Source organism: Leuciscus leuciscus (genome assembly GCF_965113295.1).
Source record: "Leuciscus leuciscus genome assembly, chromosome: 10".
Taxonomy (NCBI): Eukaryota; Metazoa; Chordata; class Actinopteri; order Cypriniformes; family Leuciscidae; genus Leuciscus; species Leuciscus leuciscus.
In genome coordinates this window covers 33,095,161-33,116,793 of record NC_138734.1, presented here as the reverse complement: position 1 = coordinate 33,116,793, position 21,633 = coordinate 33,095,161, and the positions used below count along the sequence as shown (strand labels likewise).

The window sequence follows — 21,633 nt, the reverse complement described above, 5'->3', positions numbered from 1 at the left end:
TGGTGTGAATGTGCATTTTCAGTGTCACATGACTCTTCAGAAATCATTCTAATATGCTGATTTGGTGCTCAATAAATATTTATTAGTATTATCAATGTTGAAAACAGCTGTGCTGCTTAATATTTATCAAATAATTTTAATATTTTATTCAGGATTCTTTGAATAGAAAGTTCAAAATTTTTAAAACATGTCTTGACTCACTTTTAATCAATTTAATGCATCCTTGCTGAATAAAAGTATTAATTTCAAATATACTGTAACCTTCCACATGTGATCTAGTGTTGGTTTGCTTATAGCCCCCCAAATTTTATTTTTTTTAAGATGATAAAATATCACATCAATGGCATCTGCAAACAAATGAACTTTAAATAAAAGTTTAAACTTCTACAACAGCAAGTAAATCAGTTCTCCTCAAGTTCACACGTGTCTTAGTGGAGTAATTAATCACATTACCCATCATCTATGGACATTTTCCTCAAATGTTTGACAACCAGAAAGTGTCCAAATACATTTTAATCAGTATATCTGTTGCTCGTGACACTCATTCTTTTAAATGAATGGATGTTGGTTTGATTTTTTTATCTAAGTGTCCGATGGCTACTGTACAGCAGGTTGTTCCATCTAAACCTCAAATACCAAATAAATATCTCCAGGTGAAGTCCGACCTTCTCGCAGTGAGAAGGCCGTCGCCAGCGCAGTCTATAGGTGTAGCGAGCGTTCCTTTGCCGTCCACCAAGTGGGGAGCAGTTCCACCATAATCCCCCTTTCTCCTACTCGCTCTCTCTTTCCCCCGTGGTTCCATTCATATTCTAATCACAGCTTTCCCTTCTGCAGTTTGTAGGCACTCCATCAGAGCCCTCCCTGCCTCGGGCTCTACACTTTTACTTCCCTCTTTTGTGGCTGCGCTCTCCTCCCAGCACACTAAAATAAGGTTGCTTCAAGGAGAGAGAGAAGGGGAGGGGGGGGGGGGTCCACCAAACTTTCTCTATCCAGTTTTGCCAATGGCCTATGAAGTTTCTGGACTTTTGGCTTCAAAAGATGACGATGAATATGTTTGCGTGAGACTTTGATTTTGTATTGTTTTTTGCACTGATTTGAATTAACTCAACTTTCACGCTCCCGTTTCCAGACCTATTAACGGCATCGCAGACATCAAAAAAGTTCTGCAATGGGCCAAAAAGTGGCCCTTGGATGGAGAACTTTAAAACTAAAGCAGCAGGGGCAGAGTGTGTATTTGCGTGTGAGGAGAGGGTACGAAAACGTATTAAATGCTATAATGGGAGACGGGGAGGCCACAGTGCTGGGATTGCGTAGATCTAAGCCTCTTTTTTTTTCTGGGAAGGGAGCTTTTCTTATTCAAAACAGCCCCACAAAAGACTTCCAGTGAGCCTTGCCACATCCCCATCTGACTCGAAGCCATTCATCAGCCTGCCGAGCCTATCAATGACATGTCCCCCATCAGGGCTCCTATAAAATCAGCCCCTTTCCCATGAAACATCAGCAAACATTTTGACGGCTCTGGCTTTTCCCCCGCTGGATCTCTGGAGTCTGTGACCCCCCCCCCACCCCCCACCCCACCCGCTCCTACAACCCACACCCCCACCTCCATCACCATCGCCACCCTCTCCACGGACCTCACATCTTATGCATCTCTACGACGGGCAGTTCTCTCGGAGAGACGGAGGGAGCTGAGGAGGGGGAGTCCAGCACGGAGCCATTTTCTCAGAGGAGCCCCTGGAACGTGCATGGGAAGAGGATGCATTGTGGGCTGCTAGAAGAGCCTGACATGGATTCCACAGGTTGGTTCCTGCTGCACCGCCGCGACATTGGGACGCCTGGGATCTGGGCTCTTTTGGAACGCCAAACGGGCCTTGGGATTTTGAGACCTGAGATTGGCTTCAGAAAAAGTTATTTAACCTTTCGTCAGGGAAGCTCTTGAATCTAGTACAGCAAGAGATAAGTTTGGCGTGTTTTTTGGCCTCGTTTTTAATTGCCCCGGATGGGTGTGCTTCTGCTGAGAATATGGTTTTACACAGTTTTGGGACTATGTAAAGTTGGACGGCGTTTTTACGGAGTAGCAATATGACCTTAAATTGAGACTAAACTCATGCAAGGTCACAGGTCTGAGTTTGTTGTCCAGTTTAAGAGTTTTTTTTCTTCTTTTTTTTAATGATGCATGCACCTGCTCAAGCTAAGTTTTGACTTGAGTCAAAATTGCACTTGGTACTATTGGTAAATATAATTGCTTCTCCTGAAGGTATAAATTGTAAAGACAACATTATTTCATATAGAATATTTCTAGATTTAGTGTTTTAACCACAAAATGTTACTTATTTACTCATTTCAATTCTAAAATGTAACACAAAAGGCAGTGGCTTCAAAAGGCAGTGTTACCCATCGCTCAATTCTGTTCAATGCAGTTGTTTTGTGAGAAAAAAAAAAGTTAATTATTAGATATTTGGGGGACTTTTCCACGCTGATATTCAGCGCAGGATTATTAATGATCTCAGATCAGTCTCGCCTTTAGATTGGATTTAATCCAATTATTTAGAGAACTACTTAAACTGTTCACAGAGCAAATGATTCAATTACAGACTGAAAATCTGATCTCAACTGACCATGAGCCAACACTGACAGAGATTAATTAGATTCTGAGGGAGAAAAGAAAAATAACAGCTGCAGTATAATAGCAATATTTTTTAATTTAAATAAAATAAAATGTCAGCAAAATTTAAAATGATCATTTGGCATTTCAAATGCATGTTAATACTTGAAATAGTTTATACAGCCTGTTATCACTGATTGTAGCCTTTTAAAAATAACCTTATAAAATGTATAACGCAAGGAATATTTCACATTAATTAAATTTAACTTGTTCAAAAAAAATTCTCCATCTCATTGCAGGTTTATTTTGACTAAATTGTGTGTTCTCATAAAATCCAAAGCCTTTCATTAATTGTCTCAAAAATGAATACTTGAGGGAAATTTTGTTTTCTAGTTAGTAAAAGCACCGAACTTTGTTCAGAACTTTAACAAATATATTAGCCTACTGATAAAAAAAAATATCTTTGCTCCTTAGCATTGTGTAATATGTAATAGGCTATTTTTGAAACTTAGCTTGATTGTTTCTTGCTTTTTGAAATGATGAGGATTTGTTTATTATGATAGGAAATGAGCAAATCAAAGCTGTAGATTGTAGCGTATTAGTAATTTCAAATCAAATGCATATTTGCCTCACTGAATGTATATTTTAATCCAGTCAAAAATACATTTCACGGTTTTGTCTGAAGGCTGTCAAATAACTTATCCAAACAAGTGTTAAGTATCATAACTTTCTCCATAACTTCAGCCGCGATATGAAGCATCAGTAGGCTATTGGTTGCCCAGTGACTCAGCCGATGCTATAGTAACTGTTGTCATGGCCCGTGCAGGAAAACATGATTGACTTAAGTTCGAATCGAATTATAAGTGTTTCAGTCTTGTGATGTAAGGACACCAGTCGGCTTACTAACATAGCATAAATGAGAATGGCGCTAAAAAGGTTCTATTATGACGACACAGCAATGGAGGAGCGGCGAGCGCGCAGAATCAATTGAGCGTGCGCGCGCCTGTAATTCGCCTCGGGAACAATGAAGGATTCCTGCAGTTCTTGCTGAAAACATTTCAAATAGAATCCCAGCTGCCCAAAGATCCTCACAATCGATTATAATTGAATTGCCCCGTCATTATTATGCCCCTCAACTCTTTAGGCAGCGGCTGCAACGCAACCACGTTTTCTACTGTTTATTGCACTCGTCCACAAACTGACAGGTAATGTAACTATAGCATATGCTATGGAATTTTAAATTACAAAAGTTCAACACGTTCACCAAATATTTCAAGCTCTGTGGGGGAAAAAAAAAACGAAAAAAGACGAATAGGCCTAACGTTAGTTATGTTTAGGAACCACGGCGCGGTTGCACCTGTTGCCTCTGCCGATGGGAATAGCCTAAATGGATAAATCACATGCTGTTGAAATATAGGCTATGTTAAATAAGTAAGTAAAAATGGAATTGAATAGAAAAAGGCCAAATTAGATTGCTACATAAAACGTTTGTAGTTTCGTTTACTGTTTAAAACAAAGTTTGTTTCATCTAAAAAAATCTAGCGGACGTGCCAAATAGGGCCTACGAGGAGACAGCCGTGTGCCTACGATACAAATGCATAATCTAAAAATATTATTTGTTTTTTCCCCTCTTTTTGCAGAGAGCTGGATTGAAAGATGTCTGAACGAAAGCGAGAGCAAGCGCTTCTCCAGCCACTCTTCTATTGGAAACATGTCCAACGACGAAAGTAAGTAGTAATGTATCGTCATGAATAAATTAAATCAAAATAGACTGCATGAAACATGAATAATTCTGCTCAAAGATAATATAATTTGAATGTTATCAGTGACTGAATCTTTCAAAAAGAAAGAAAAAAAACTGGGAAACTTTAATTTATAGGCTACTGTATATAAAATTTAAATGATATAGTCTACATATATTGCATTATGTATAATTTATTTATTTGATTACTGATTCTCTTTTTTTGTTTTTCTTTTGATAAAAGATGAAGAGAAGGAAAATAACCGAGCATCTAAGCCACATTCAACACCTGCCACATTACAATGGTGAGTCTAATTTACACCAGAGATGTACATCACTTATTTTCATACCACCGCCTCACACAAAGTTGAACTTTTGAAAGGTTTTTAAGTAAAATGATGAATATAGCAATTAACTTTTATATTTTTAATGACATCCAATAGGAGCAAACGGCTTCAGTCTGTGGGAAAACTCCTCCTAAGGTTTGAGATAAATACGCCATTTTGTAAAATATGACAAATATAGTTACTTGCTTTATAATTTTCAAACAAATCATTCACTTTTCTAGGAATTCTAGATCATAAAACAGCAGTTGAATTTCCAAATGTCATGTTTGAAAGTCCTGTTGTTTGTAAGTATCAGAAAGAGACAAAGACTTATAACCTCACAGAGAAACTTTAAATTTCAAATTGCTTATTGAAAGTTCAGTCAATAATACAAGATTTTGCTCGTCTATGGCAAACAAAACTAAACTCGAATTTTTCAGTCCATTTTCACTCATATTTAAGATATATTGATACTGTTATACTTGAACTACACCATTAAAAATTTCTTTAAGAAAGAAAAACAATTAGCAAATTTTTATGTTGACCATTGCTTGAAGATCCCTCCGGTACACACAGTAATATTTGTTTTAGACCCCCAGAACTGCCTCGCCTCCATGTTTCACAGCAGAGTTTATTTAATATTGACTTCTGATGCGTAGACCCTAGTTTTCTATGTGCGCTGACCTAACTGTGTTCTCATTAGGTTGGAGGAGAACTATGAGATCGCAGAGGGTGTTTGTATTCCTCGCAGTGCACTGTACATGCATTACTTGGACTTCTGCGAGAAACTTGATTCTCAGCCGGTCAACGCTGCAAGCTTCGGGAAGGTATAGAAGCCTGCATTTAATAACTGTTTTGATGAGGTAATCAAATGTAAAAACGCTTAGTGTCCTATAAAAATGCATGTTCACATGAAAGAGGAAGGAAAACATCTGTTACAAAAAAAAAGAAAGAAAGAAAAGCATTACATAATACTGGGTATTATGAAGAGCCACAGCCAGTGGTCTTTTCTTACACCTCTTCTGCAAACTCATAGCTGGACAATAAAAACAATGAACATGTTCACCCTTGTTCCCACAACCCCTCAACCCACCTACTCATATAGCCACCCCCCGACACCCTTGTCCCGCTCCCCCGGGTCCTGTCGGAGGATATTGAAAAAGAGAGGGGGCCTGGATTAATGTGTAATTAAAGGAAATTTGGAAGGGTGAGATGTTGCGGAATGTTAGATCAGTGGCTGGAGCAGCGTGGGGTGTCCTTTAGGAAGGCTTCATTGATTCAGGACAAAAAAGAGAGAGAGAGCTGGACCTGCCTCCCTGTCTGCTCATTTATCAAGCCAAGCCTGACAGAAACTTCACAGCTTGGCCTCTTTTTTCATCCCGCACAATAGAGAGCTTCACTGTTTGCAAAGTTTTCTGCACCAGGAGCTGGACCAAGGAGCTCATGGACAAAAAGCACAGAGAAAAAGAGAGATTGGCCAGAAAAGAAATGTCAGTGGACATGTATGAATCGAACAAGATGATTGAGAAGATATTTTTTGTCGTAGTTGTTACAGATAACACACTGATGTCACAAAAAAGGTCTGGCCAGAAAAGTTTAATGTGTGTGTGTGTGTTTTACAGATAATAAGACAACAGTTTCCTCAGTTAACCACACGGAGACTAGGAACGAGAGGCCAATCGAAGTAAGTTTCACATTTATCATATCACTTTAAATATGTTTTGTCAAGTTGTTAACAATCTGAAACTGAGCCAAGTGGAGTCAATATTACTTCCAAAAACGAATAATTAATTTGCAAAGTTACACTTTTTTTCCCTTATCTATCCACCCTCATGTTGCTCCAAACTCCAAAAATATTTTCCCCCGTGAAGTAGGAGTTTTAAAAAATGTATTTATGATTTATTTGAAAAATATTTTACTCACTAGTCAAAAGTTTGGAATTATTAAGATTTTTTAATGTTTTTGAAAGAAGTCTCTTATGTTCGCCAAGGCTGCATTTTGATTTGATTAAAAATACAGTAATAACAGTAATATTGTGTAATATTATTACTATTTAAAAGTTAATGTTTTCCATTTTAATATATTTTAAGATCCAATTTATTCCTGTAATGGCAAAGCTGAATTTTCAGCAGCCATTGCTCCAGTCTTCAGTGTCACATGATCCTTCAGAATCATTCTGATCTAAATATATTATATATAAATTACATTTTAAAACATGTTACAATAGAAGATAGTTATTTTAAATAAATCATATTTCACAATAGTACTGTTTTTACTGTATTTTTATAGATAAATAAATGTATAAATGCAGCCATTTTATATATATAAAATAAAATGTTACTTGGGCCTATTAAAAAACAGTTATGAGGATCTTAGTCATTGAGAGACATTTTACCATTTACACCTCCACAAAATTTTTTATTCGTGTATAAAAAGAAATGACCACTGCAAATCTACTTAAGACTTTGAACACTTTCTAATCATGACTGCTTTAGTACAGCAAAATTTTCAGCAAGCGCATTAAAGCTCATATATAATCTTCATCCTGCCACTCACTTGTCCCTCTTAGGTATCACTACTATGGAATCGCTGTGAAGGAGAGCTCCCAGTACTACGATGTGATGTACTCTAAGAAGGGCGCTGCGTGGGTGAACGAGACGGGCAAGAAAGAGGTCACCAAACAGACAGTGGCGTATTCACCGCGCTCCAAGCTGGGCACTCTCCTGCCAGACTTTCCAAATGTCAAAGACCTAAATCTGCCTGCCAGTCTGCCAGAAGAGAAGGTAAACAGATCACTAAAACCTCTAACTGCTAACCTCCAACTCCAACCCCCCTCTCCCTCCTCCTGCCCGCCACCCACCCCTCTAGATCCTGCTTTCATGTGTCAGGCGGACCTTCCCTGGGCCTGGATTTAGATGAGGACCTGGAGGATTTATGTGTTGGTTCCTAGCGAACTCTTAATCTTTCGAGTAGATAATAAGATCTCGCATTGGACAAAGGACGGGCACTAGCTGTCCCGCTTTAAAAAGGTGCCTGTAATTTTAAATGGTTTGTGAGTTTCTGATCTTTAAAGCCTCTTTTCATACACTGGTTTGGCAAGACCTTGTAAATAGGCATTGTTCGTGAAAGCAGCTTTTTTGTTGTTTGGTATTTGTGTCCTCTTTCTTTAGTGTTAGAGTCTTTTAGTGTCTTATTAATGCATGACCATGAGTCAGGAATGAATTTGGTATGACATCATTAACCAAGAGTTTCGTTGAATTAGTCTCTGTGGGAAAGTATTATAAAAGTCATTTAAATGGGCTTTTTTCTCTCTACAAGGTCTCAACCTTTATCATGATGTACAGAACTCACTGCCAGAGGATATTGGATACAGTCATACGAGCCAACTTCGATGAGGTTTGACATTTCTTTTTTTTCTTTTTTCTTTTTGGTTGCATGCATGCATTAAAATGCTTTGAATTATGTTTTCTTCAAGCTTTTTCATCCAGTGGCATTAATGGTTTACACAAGAAAAGGCTTCCTTCATATTTTATCACAATGTTTATTTGTTTGTGTATATATAGGTCCAGAGCTTCCTGTTGCACTTTTGGCAGGGCATGCCGCCCCACATGCTCCCTGTCCTGGGCTCTTCTACAGTGGTGAATATAGTGGGTGTTTGTGACTCTATATTGTACAAGGCCATCTCAGGAGTCCTCATGCCCACCGTCCTACAGGCTCTACCTGACAGGTGAGTCCCATCCCTGCCTATTTTGATTTTGTTAAAAAAGTGTATAACAGAATTTATACACTTAAAGTTTTTTGAAAGTGCTGCATTTCCTGGCATAATTCTGGGTGAAAGGGGCAGAGGTGTAAAGAGTATAGATATCATATAATAAAGGCTAGATGTCTTACGGCGGAGTCACTTCCGGCATCACCGGCGGCCATCTTACCACAGGGAAGCTGTGCATTAAGGTGAGTGATCAGCACGCACACAAATCCTCTTATCTCGCTGAAATCTTGACGGATTTACAAACGGTTTGGTTTCTTACAAACGTTATTAACGTGGCTATAATTCTTTCATATGGAAGTCCATTGTTATAATTATTCATATGTATGCAGTATCATAACTACATCTCTGACGTTTATAACAAACCAAACCGTTTGAAAATCGGTAGAAAATTGAGCAAGTTATGGTTATTTAAAAGTACATGCACCATGTTACGAGTGAGCGAGCGCCCTGTGGTAAAATGGCCGCCGTGTGCGGACGTCGACCTCCATTGGCCAGCAGCGCGGACGAGACATCTAGCCTTTATTATATGATATCTATGGTCAAGAGTACCTGAAAACCATACTTCCAGTCACCAATTCCAATACGACTTGAGTAAAAGTCTTAGTATCTGATTTTAACAGTACTTGAGTATTTTACTCATACTGAATGTAGGCTCAAATATGCACTAGTCCTCAACACCTTAGAGACATGCCAATGAAAAACAAACAGTTGATTTGTGAGGAGAGTAATCACATGTTTATTTTCTAAGAAACCTCAAAATTGCTGTAAATCAAGGTTGACACAATGTCTACAAACACTCAAGTCTCAGTTAAGCTCAAGAGTTCAAAAAAAGCTTAAGCAAACTAATGTCCTTAGGTCTCTTCAATATAACGGATAAATAAAAATGTTAAGTAAAATGAAATATCCAAAGCCTTCTTGCACTGGACACTGGTTTCGGCCTCATCACCGGCTGCAGTCATATCCTCATCTCGTATATATGAAACACCTGCGATTCACAACTACCTGCTAATGCACTTACATTCGCTTAGAGTAGCCTTGTTGGCAAATGTGGTTAAAAACGCAAAAGATATAGTACCTTCAAAGCCCTGTAGATGGCAATATCACTTCTTTTGTAGCAGAAATAAACTGCTGCAGAAAAAGTTAGGTTCCATGTAAATGTTAATGAGAAATTGCATTACTCATCACAGATATACTGGAGTAAAGAGTACATATACTGTTAAAAAAATGAAGTAATTTATAGAGTAAAAGTTGCTAATATCTTTGATACTACAAAGTAGCCAGATACAAGTACAAATACTTTACACCACTGGAAAGTGGTTATTTAATGAGAAAAATTTAAATTATGACAGGACTTGATTTTATTCATTGGAACTGGTTGGATTAAGAAAAGCTGTAGAATTTGGGGAGGGGAGCATTTGGCTAAGTAAGACTCAAGGGTTTGGTGGCATCAGCCAAAAGTCAAGTAAAATCACATTTAAATAGGATAACAAAAATTTGTTAAGATTATGAAGATTTTTACTTGCATATTATATATGATACTATATTTCACATTCAACATCATCAGAATTGCCTCAGTGCTGATTGAACTCCAAGCCTTGAGACTTTTTTCTTTTGTCAAATGGACTTTTGTCTTCAAGCTAAATAAATACCTTTAATACTATTGCCACATAGATCATGCTAGCATTGCATAACTTTTGCGTCAGGGTAATTAACTTACCAGATTACCTGTCAATGACGCATGACTCCAATTTGTATTGCTCCAGACAAGAGGTAAACAATTTCATTGCGTCAGAGCATTCTTTGTGTATTGTACACATTGAATGTTTTATACATTTATGTCCTTGTTTATGTGTTTTGATAATACAGCCTCACTCAGGTGATCAGGAAGTTTGCCAAGCAGCTGGATGAGTGGCTGAAGGTGGCATTACATGACCTACCTGAGAACTTGCGCAACATAAAGTTTGAATGTAGGTGGCAAATATATTCAATACTCTCAAAAACATCAAAATGAACTTTGCTAGTATTCTAAGGCTATTTTTGAACAATTTTTTTAAATTCTCAGTGTCAAGAAGATTTTCCCAGATACTTAAACGACAAACATCATTAAACCATCTCTGTCAGGTATACAGCAGATTTATGTTTAATATTTAACTTTTTAATATCATGTTTTTGCAAATGGCTATGATCAGTCATAGCGCATGGAGAAATTTCAATTAAAATCTTGCTCTTGCAGGCCTCTCGGACAGTGATCCACAGTGCAGACATCACCTTTCAAATGCTTGAAGACTGGAGGAACGTAGACCTCAACAGCATCACTAAACAGACTCTTTATACAATGGAAGACTCCAGAGAGGACGAGAGGAGACTTATCATCCATTGTAAGGAATAGTGGTGCATTTCACGATCAGATTTTAATGAAAAAGTATCAGATAAGACATAGCCGGACTGATTCAGATTTATTAATTAGTGTTTCTGTACTCCACCACATGCAGTGTTATTGCTGCAGAATCACATGCAGCGCTGTGTTAAAAGCCCCACTGGTTTACGTTTCGGATTTCACACAGTAGCTGTCAACCAGAGCTGAATCATTCCCACGACCATGAGCGTCGAGCTTTAACCACAGACACTGAGAGGTTAACCCTCACAGTTTGACACCCCGAGGAGCATTTCAAATTCATTTCAGCGTCAACCTCTCACATGACTGATCAGGTCAAAGTTCAAAGATTCTGTCATGTCATCCTCAAAAGAGGATTCTGAGCTCCTCTTTCTACAATTTCATACGGAGATCTCAAATCTGTGCCAATAGTGTTTTTGTAATTGTGGATTAGCAACCTTTACAAGCAATTAAAATGGAATTTGACCAATTTGAGAAATGCATGATTCAAAATAGAAATTTGTTTTTAATCTCTTAAACTCTTTTCTGCTGTTTTTCAAAGTGTATCAAGAATTTGACAGACTGCTGGAGGACCAGTCCCCTATTGAAGCCTACATCGAGTGGCTGGACTCTATGGTGGAGAGATGTGTCGTGACGGTACGTGTACGCAGAACATGATTTCCCCAAGTACAACATGTTCCTGGATCAACATTTTTGTTGATCCTGGAACAACCAATCAGATTTGAGGGACAAGTTTTCAGTTTATGTCAACTTTAGGCTTACAACCAGGGTTAGGTGCTTCCTCATCAATGTTATTCACCTATCATTTCCCTCTGATTTTAGGGAAAACTTATGGGTAGGGTTAGGTTAGGTGTAGGTATATGGTTGGGACTAAATTTTCAGACAGGAATGTTGTTCCAAGATCAACAAAATATGTTGACCCGGCAAAATCAGGCTTGATTTATACTCTACTACAGTATGATGATCCTATAATTAGATATCTGATTGTATAGCTAAAATATAGGCCTATATATGTAAATAATAATAATATAAAACCTAATTTAGATATTTCAACAGAAAAATAATCAAGAATTGTCATTACACTGTTTTATGTTCTTCCAATCCAAACTAAGTTTACAGGTGTCCAACCCATGCAACTCTAAATGCCGTCACAACATACTTAAGACCTATCGTGATGCAATTCCCCAACTTAATGATGTCTTCATGGCCCCCTTTAGCGGGGCCTCAATTATAGTCCAGATATGGGCTTGTAAATCTGGTTGCCATGGGAACTTATACTACCTACCAGACAATAGTTCAATGGGAGGGTGTTTCCTTAGGGGCAAATCAAATAGTTGACTTGTTGACGTGTTTTTCGTACTCAGGGGTTAGGCCCCAGTATGGACCCAAAGGTTAAGGCCCCTGTGCCTTCCCCCAGGCTTTTCTAATGGTAATACTCCCTTTAGGTGGCGGGGAAGAGACCCGGATGCCTGAAGAGGGTAGCTCAGCAGTTCCTGCTCATGTGGTCATGTTTCGGGACCAGAGTTATCCGGGATATGACGCTGCATAGTGCACCCAGCTTCGGTGAGTCAAGCTGCACCGTTTTGTCACAATCATCCTATTAGAAAGAGTAGAAACTTCTTACTGATTTTATTTGTTTGGAAGCGTGAGTTTTTCAGGTTAACTAAAAGTTTCTCAATCCACAACACCAAGTGTCAACTTTTAACTAAGATGGCAGCTTTGTTAACTCTTGGCTTACACCATCTAGCCGTCTATGGCAAAGTTACTGAAAGAAGGGCCATAAAAGAGGTAAAAGCCCCCTCCCTGTCAGCTCTGTCTGTGAATATCAAAGGCACAGTTGGTTGCAGTGTTTTGATAATGCAGCTCTCTGTACAAAACAGCTAATTAACAAAGGCAAACCCCCACCAAGTCTTTCCCCCTTCTTCCCATTTTATGACCGGGCAGTATTGCGCCCAGTCCGCTGAATAGCAGCGATGTTTATTGTGCACATAGTGGCTGGAGTTGCTAACACAATGTGAGGATTGTGCCATGCTCCTTATGAATTCTTTCCCCCATCTCATTCAGAAAATGGACTCAAAGCATCATATGCTTCAGTAACTCTGTAGAGTTTATGGTTGGACCGCTAGTTTGGTTCTGACTTGGATTTGAGCTCTTACCGTTTAAATTGTGCAATAGTATTGCCCAGTTAACAACATCAAATCATTTTGATCTCTCAAAGCTCTCAGAGATTCAAATTCAAAATGCTTTATGGTAGTTGTCCACGAAGCCTTCATTTATTACTTGTTTCAGACAGGAGACTTGAATTGGTAGGAACTTTTTATGATAAAATTGGGATTCTTTATATTTCTAGGCTCATTCCATCTGATCCACCTCATGTTTGATGACTATGTACTATACCTGCTCGAGTCTCTGCACTGCCAAGAGAGGGCCAATGAACTGATGAGGGCTATGAAAGGAGAGGGCTCCCCAGGTAAGATCGATTTGTTACAAGCAATAGAGCTGATCTGTCATGACATCAAATTTGTAGACTAACACAGAAAGCTGATTTGTCATTAAAACAGTCATTTTCATTAGTATATAGTTGACTTTACTTGAAGTTCTGCAACATAAATGACACACAGTCAAACCTCAAATAGGAATTTTGAAGTTGCAATTTTTCAAGTTTATAAAGCCTGCTGTATCAAATTTGATACACAAATTTCCAAGGCCTCTAAATTATCAACATGAACAAAACATTGCTGAAAAACCTGTTGTACACAATCTATTACATATTCTGTCGTCATCTTTTTGCTGTAAAGTCTCTAAAGATCTTTTTTAAGTAGATATAAGAATAACTTTTATATTGATAGTCATATTTCAGTATGATCACTTGCTGGACTGTACCAACTTAGGTTTACTTCATTATCCAAATCATTTTTTAGAAACATCATGTTCAAATATAATTCATCAGGCTTTTGAGGAATGTTTATTTACACGTCTCTCAATCATCATTGTATTGGATTTCATTATATGAAAGAGCTTTGAGCTACAGAGATTTGATCATAAAACTAAGCCTTTAAAAATCATCTTTCAAAGACATATAACTAGGAGATAGACAACTGAATTGGTAGGAACCAATTCTACTGAACAAGTTGAGTAACAACCGATATTTATATGCATTTTATGTACAATAAGTAGTCTGCTATATTGTTATTAAGATCCAGAGGTGGACAGTAACAAAGTACATTTACTTGAGTACTGTACTTAAGTACACTTTTTGAGTATCTGTACTTTACTTGAGTATTATTTTTTCTGGAAACTTTACTTTAACTTCACTACATTTGAAAGACAAATATTGTACTTTTTACTCCACTACAGTTCTGTCAGGTCCTTGAGTAGAAAGTAGTAATGTCAGTCAGGGGATGATTTTGGTTGCAGGGACCCGCAGGGGTGGCATTTTTGCAGGGGTTGCATTTTGGCTGGAAATGAAAGTCGGATTGACGTCAGAAAACCGACCGATGTTGGTTTCTGACGTCAACCCGATTTTCGTTTTCAACCACAATACAACATCTGTCCAACGTTGGAGATTAATGTCAATCTGGTGTTGGATTCTGACATCAACCTGATTTTCATTTTCAACGTTGGGTTTGGTCTTCTAAATGCGAATTTTGTCATTGTTTTGGTGCACACTAGCTTATAGATAACAGTAAGGCTAACATATTCATACTAAAAGCCAAAAAACTTTAAATAGGGCACTATTTGAGGGAACAGCCAGTTGGGTGTCCGAAACCATTTTGGACGTTATTGAGTGCACTTATTCAATCTCACATTCAATCCCACTACTGGAACTGTGTTCTAGAAATACATTGGATATTCATATGAGGGTAGGCAGGCATAGATTCAGAGGCATAAGGTACTGTAAGTATTACACACAACAATGCAACAATAATAAAACAATGCATTGAAATTTACTTTTGATACTTAAGTACTTTTAAAAACAAGTACTTCTGTACTTTTAATATTAATATTTAAAAGTAATATTTGACCAGTAGTATCTGTACTTTCACTCAAGTAAGGAAGTTGTGTACTTTGTCCACCTCAAGATCTCATTGATTTACATTCCAAGCCATTAAAATTTCATATTGTTTTTTGGCCATATTAATAAGGAACAGCACCAAATTGCACATTTTTGCTCAGCTTGGACCTCTGAATAACACTGAGGTGTTTTTCCCTCCTTAAGTATGAGCTACATTATCATATATCATACTACTAGCCATAAAAGAATGACTACTAGCCATAAAAGCCATATAAGCCTATGATTCTTAACACAAAAAAAACACATGCAAATAAAAAAAAATATATATATTTTAAAATATATAAAAAATCTGACTAATATTTCATGTCCAGCTTTACAGGATTAAAGGTTGCAATGTAATGAAAACAATTGTCTAATTCAAACCCACATCCTTCTGGTAGTTGTAGTCCTTGTTAGCTACTTGTTCGCTCTTCATATTCTAGATGCTGTAAATCAGCTTAGACCAGCATGTTTAATGCTATATAGAGCTGGTTTGGTGATGATCTATCTGGTGAAAGAGGTTGTCCAGCATTGTCTTTCTAGCTGATTGACCATAGCGGGGAATTCAGGTTAATTGGGACACTTTTCTCCATTCATCTCAATCAATGGTAAAATAGCGTCCCATTCACATCTGGTTAAGGTTGTTAAGATGTCTGCTGGGGCATCTTACACCAGCAAACCATCACCCAAAACATGCATTGTGGTTATTGCAGCAGAGAAAATCTAAAATATTGTGATAGTTTTCAAAATCGCAAAGATTTCTTAACATTTTAGGCTTTTGTTTTGGTCTACTACAGCAGATACTGGGGAAGAGCAGATGATGATAGGCTCCACCCCCACATCTACGTCACCTGGACCCTACTCTCCTGCCAAGTCTGTTCACTCGGTGGGCGTACCAGCAGTAGGTTCCCCCAATTCAGCCCAGTCTCCGGAGTACACCAGCATATCAGCTACCACAGGTAAATGGTGACTCCGAACTGATTATAACACTCAAATATTACATCACAGTATCACATTCAACAGTACAACTGGCACATTCCATGCATTCATTAAAACTGTATCTCACAGTAAGCTCATTTAATTAACACGCCAAACACGTTTTTTTGTATATGTATGTCTGTATGTGCCAGGAGCTGTTCAGTCATATACCTGGTCCCTTACATACACAGTGACAACCTCAGGTGGCAGCCCACCCGATACTGGATCCCAGCTTTCCTGCATGAGAGGCGGACCCCCTCTACACAGCTCCTCCTCCACCCACAGGATGCCAGTTTACCCACATCGGGATGAGCATGGGTGAGCCCCCAAAATCAATGACAAGACATTAAATGATGTTGAAAACAACATTACAGTGTGGATTGTGAAATGTTTTAAGAGATTTGTACTCCATTTTCTCCAGGTATACTGGCAGCTATAATTATAGCTACGCAAACCAGCACCATCATGCCATCCAGAGTCAGTACTCCAGTTTAACCCATGAACCAGGGCTGCCAACCCCTCTGCACTATTCCTCATACCACCGGACCTCCGCACAGGTCAGGCTCCTCCCACCCAAAATCCTAAAATCATACACTACAGTATTATTTTAATATTATACTTTTTATTTATAAGCTTAGGGGAATTTCTGAACTATTTATAAAATATCTTAAAACATCTGATTACAGAATATAGATTGACAATTTTCACAGTTAACGCCCATTTCCATTATACATAAGGGGGAAAATATTCAATCAAATTAAATGATAGATCATAAGTATGACCCAAAAAGTCAGCATTTTGATATAAAAGTCAAAATTAGGCCATATGAATTGATAAAAAGTCAAAATTGAGAAACCGTCAATTATAACATAAAAAGTATTTTTATGTCACAATTTAAACTTTTTATCTCATAATTATGATTTAATAGTAGTCAAAATTGACATACTAAGCTATAATTTTAAGATAAAATGTCGAAAGTTTGATAAACTTAATAATTGTCATAACTTTTTATCTCATAATTATGACCTATAGTAGAATGTCATAATTAAGACTCATTTTTTCTCATAGTTATGACCTAATTCTGTATAAAACTTATTTCAATTTTGACTTAGTATTTTATTATTTTGACTTCTTATGTCTCATAATTATAGGGGAAAAAATCTGTCTTTGGTAAATCATGTGTCAGAAAAGGCTTACATGTGCATTAATTGCATTTTCAACCAATTTTCAATGAGAAAACATATTAGATGGGAATTGATTTTATCAACCATCTAAAAAGGAAGTTTCAGAGTAAAATCTCTTGAATAAAGACTACAAAAGCAAAGAATTTTTTCGCAGATGAATCATGAACAATAAGACTAGGAATGAGTATTAAGAAAGTAAACATAATAACAGATGGAAATGGGTGTGTATTCCCCAGTATTTGGTGTGGAAGTGTATTCTATCCTCTTTCAGTATTTAGTGTATTCTAGTCTCTTTTACTGGGTTTGTAACTGAGAGAAGAATACTATGTACATACTGTGAATGTGAATGGTGGTTGATGTATTACAGTCATTAGCATCTGAAATGTTCTTTTAACTGGTATCCACAGAGTTTTATGGATAGAGAATGCTTGCTTGCCTCAGCACAGACTGGGGTAATAGGCTGAACTCCTCCTGATCAGAAATACTGGTCATTTAGCATATGTATTTAAAGTGTATTGACTTCTGAAAGAGAACAAAGGTGGAAAAGCTCAGTTAATTGTCTTTGTTAAACCTCTAGACAACTACTGGGTTAAAGTTTGATGAAAACAACACTCGCTAAATCTCAAAATGTTTCCGTTACTTTAGCATGAATCAGCCAAAGCAACATTTTCCATCCAAAAATTTAGAAAAGGTCAACTTTGAATACTGGCCTGGAAAAGCCTTGTTTAAACGTTAAAATTCCCTTGATAACTGAGGCTTATTTAGGCCTTATGTAGTTGGACTAACTGGAATGTTTGAATATTTGAATTTTAAAGTACATAATGAGTATTAGCCTATATATTTTAAGTTTGAAGGATGTGCAGTTTGAATAATGGAGTAGTTTGTTCTAGACTAGTTAAAGAAAGAAAGAAAGAAAAAGACAGATATCTATGAGCTTTTTGATTATCAGATACACGAAAACCATTCGTCCGATCAGTTTGAAAAGATATAGCACACTAAGAAGCCTGTGCAGGTCTGTGCCAAATTTAGTAGATGTAGCCTGAAAATTTTAGGAGTAGTTATACTGAATTGTGGATAAGCATTGCATTGTTGCATACAAATACTAAGTGTATACAAAATTTACATGCTGCATGTTACTAGTTCCGAAACTGAGGGAATAGTTGAATGTTAAGTAGTCTTTATTGTGCTTGAGATTGAGAGAGTGTGAATAGTTGAATTAAATTGTTTAGTTGTGGATGGAGAGGAGTGGGTCTGGTCACATATATTGAAAGTCAAAGCGGGTGTGATGGTGGTCCAGCCTGCATTTGTAATGGGGGATCAGCTGGTCCTCAGAGTTCTCCTCCACACAGCGGATGCAGCCTCTGAAAAGTGGACCGGCTAGAGCCAAGAGAGCCACACACACTCACACACACTCACACACACCCAATGTCTCCTACCATCCACTCAATGACCGTCTCAGACAACTCAACTAGCGGCCGGAAATCCAGATGGAAAAGCGTGTTTATTAAAATATTGTTATTCAATGGTCTCTTTTATCTGCATGAACAAGAGGTCACAAAGCATCACATCTAGGTCTCTGACCCCGCCTGACTTTCTTTTTCCGTGCAGCAGCCGTTCATAAAAGCTCTGACTGTGGACGGTTTCTATTTAGAGAGCACTTATAGATTTTTACTTCCACTTATTTTCCGTCAACTTAAAATGGAGACAATGTCCACACTTTGTTCAAGAGAGCTACTCTGAAGGAGGCAATGGAGAGGAGACAAATGAAGATTTTGTTGACTTCCCCAGAGAGAACAGATTGTTTTATATAGACACATATCTTGAGCTGACATTCTCAGTTTTGTTTTTAGACTGTTACCCACAGCAACAAAAATACTTTTTTTAAGTGCTATGTTAACTTATCTTTCTTATTTTATTTTACCAGTACAAATTATGGTGAACTGATGCACATTTAGTTGATTATTAGATAGTCTTGCATCATAATTTTAACAATAACAAAAAAAAAGCCAAAAAGATTTATTGAATGCATAACATAGGGGACGGATGTATGTCCTGTTTAGACAGTTGGTCCAAGTTTTATTCTTATCCAATCCTGTATGAGTTTCTTTCTTCTGTTGAACACAAATGGCTACCGTCAACTGTCTGGTTACCAACATTCTTTACAATTTACACAGAAGAAAGAAACGTATACAGGTTTGGAGCAAGTAAATGATGTCAAAATTTTCATTTTTGGGTGAACTGTCCCTTTAACATGAAGGAAGATGAAATTAATAATTTACAGAATGCACAACATCACTTGTTGTTGTCACTTGTGTTTTGTTGCAATAGTCCTCATGCATGTCTCTCTCTGATTTGTAGTATCCACTCAACAGCCAGATGTCCAGAATGGAGTCCTGTTTGATGAGTGGGTCTCCTCTTCTACACTCGAGCCCTGTGACCCCCCGTTGGCCGGACATGCCCTCGGCCAACAGCTGTTACACCAGCCCCGCAGTCCACACGTCACGCTACTCCACCGGAGACATGTACTCTCCTCTGGCCCCACGCAGGAACTCTGAATATGAGCATGCGCAACATTTTCCAGGATTTGCCTATATCAATGGGGAGGCCACAACTGGGTGGGCAAAATGATTGTACACCTCCGAGAGTCTTCGTCCAAGACAACAGATGTCTGCGTGTGGAAAGCTGAACAGATAAAACAGCAGCCGCCCATATTTAACCTAATTACAGAGAATGTATTTGAGTGGAATTGAGTGGAAATGTTTTTATTGGTGTGGTCAGTGTTTACAGTGTAAGCTGCCAATGAAACTCTTTTCGAATCGCAATCATTGTGTGAGTGCAAAAAGGCAGTGTCCCAGTTGTGCCTTTCCTCGCCTTTTTCTCATTTATCTCTATCTCTATACACATTATAGACCATTGTACTCTCATTTACTGTGCAAAAACTTTCATCGCTGACCTCGTTTCAGTGTAAAAATGCGCACATCTCACAGCATTCTGTCACCACAGGTTGGGTGTTTGACGTCAAATAGTGATCTGTTAACAAAACCACAGGGTTTTTTTTTCCTCAGCCCCTGTCAACATCAAAGTGTGCTGCTTTCCTAGCATAAACATAACACATTCTCAGCACCAGGAAGAAATGCCTTAATATTTCACCTCAGAACGCCCTATTGGCCAGCTGCCAGGTTGCGAACGTCATAGGAGTCTAAACAAATAAGGGCAGCTCATTAGGGCAATGTAAACATAAGATTTCTCATATTACACAAATGCAGAATTACCCCAGTGTGATCCTGGGAGAATATTAGAGATCTTTTCTGTAGCTTTGTAACATTGTGTCCCTTTGCATTGTTTATCTGTGTTTGACCTGTATATCCAGTTTTGTATGATTTAGGAAACCGAAAAGTGTTAACCTAGGTTTGTGTGTTTTTGAATGCACTCAAAGGTACTGTGGACCTATTACCCTATGGGTAGGAATAAAAAGGAAAGATTATGAAAATGTAACATTTATTATCTTTAGTCACTTTCTCTTGTAAATAAAAGCACTCAGTAACTTCTGTGGTGACAGCTGTTACTTAAATGATATATGTGGAATTATTTGTTGCCACATAAAGATTTTTAAAAACCCAGTTTGGATTGTCTTTTTATTATTTGTGTTTTTTTCTTTTTTACTTGATATGTCTATATGTTTTAAACATATATTAAGAAATTCATTATACATATTTAGCTATAAATTACTGAGAGGTATCAAACTCTAATCAGGTACTATTAAACTTTTTAATAGTTTACTTTGTTAAACCAGCACTGAAGAGTCTAAAAATCAGATTAATCTGCTGAATTTCACTTTTTTCAATGGTCACATCTTGATCATTCAACTCAAAATTTTATTATATGTATTTTATGTATTTATTTGTGCATGTATCACTGTAAATTGTTGCCTCCATCTATGAATTTTGTGCAGTGACCATTTACATCTTACACTATAAAAAATTACTTAAAGTATTCATTCAAAAATGACACTTTAAAGAAATGTAGAGGGAGAAGAAATAGTTATGATATCATGCATAATGCAAAATAATACTGCAGACAGAAAAACTTAGAAGCTTGGTATTTGACATGAAGTATGGAGCCAAACCCTCAGATAATTTCTTATATGCTCTTATTACTGCAGGTGATATTTATATTCTAAGTTATTGAAAATGTTGGTCCAGAAAACATTCTAAACATCAAGTAATCTTTCGTCTATTTCTTGTTGGAAAGACTATCTGTGTTTTTGGAACAATGTAGCTGGTTTCTAGCTCTAGCTGGTTTTCTTGGATCTAGCTTGGTTGACCAGCTATCACGTTATAAAATATGTTTAACCATCCTAACCAGTTTGACTAATTATTATATTTTTATAATTTTGTTTGACAGTTTGACAGTTTTCAGCCCAATGTTGTAAAACTACCATTTTAACTTATATTATATTATATATTTTTATAGTCTTGCTGTTCCCACTGCCACTATAACATTTCCAGTGTACAATGAATATTATATTATAAGACCTGGTACATTTGGACACTATCCAGGGAACTTTGTTTGAGGAAATCC

At 37.5% G+C, this 21,633-nt stretch overlaps 1 protein-coding gene across 2 annotated transcripts; it reads left to right on the top strand.

Annotated features, from left to right (window-relative positions):
- Window positions 1-1,179: 1,179 nt before the first annotated feature.
- rfx4 (regulatory factor X, 4) lies at window positions 1,180-20,672 on the top strand. Of its 2 annotated transcripts, none has more exons than XM_082181948.1 (18): window positions 1,180-1,799; window positions 4,246-4,332; window positions 4,591-4,651; window positions 5,376-5,499; window positions 6,295-6,356; window positions 7,242-7,455; window positions 7,991-8,068; window positions 8,236-8,399; window positions 10,308-10,408; window positions 10,504-10,562; window positions 10,675-10,819; window positions 11,378-11,472; window positions 12,282-12,399; window positions 13,187-13,306; window positions 15,688-15,849; window positions 16,060-16,186; window positions 16,290-16,425; window positions 19,411-20,672. In XM_082181948.1, the coding sequence occupies exons 1-18, from the start codon at window positions 1,757-1,759 to the stop codon at window positions 19,678-19,680; spliced, it is 2,166 nt and encodes a 721-aa protein (XP_082038074.1). In that variant the 5' UTR covers window positions 1,180-1,756; the 3' UTR covers window positions 19,681-20,672. The 2 variants fall into 2 exon arrangements, with proteins under 2 accessions (XP_082038074.1, XP_082038073.1); XM_082181947.1 differs by having other exon boundaries at window positions 16,021-16,186.
- The last annotated feature ends 961 nt before the right edge of the window (window positions 20,673-21,633 follow it).

Excerpts from the sequence above, each read along its gene's own strand:
- rfx4 (XM_082181947.1), top strand. The coding sequence starts at position 1,757 with ATGCATTGTGGGCTGCTAGAAGAGCCTGACATGGATTCCACAG. Across the intron at positions 16,187-16,289 it reads CCACATCGGGATGAGCATGG|GTATACTGGCAGCTATAATT; the intron begins GTGAGCCCCCAA and ends CATTTTCTCCAG. Across the intron at positions 16,426-19,410 it reads ACCACCGGACCTCCGCACAG|TATCCACTCAACAGCCAGAT; the intron begins GTCAGGCTCCTC and ends TCTGATTTGTAG.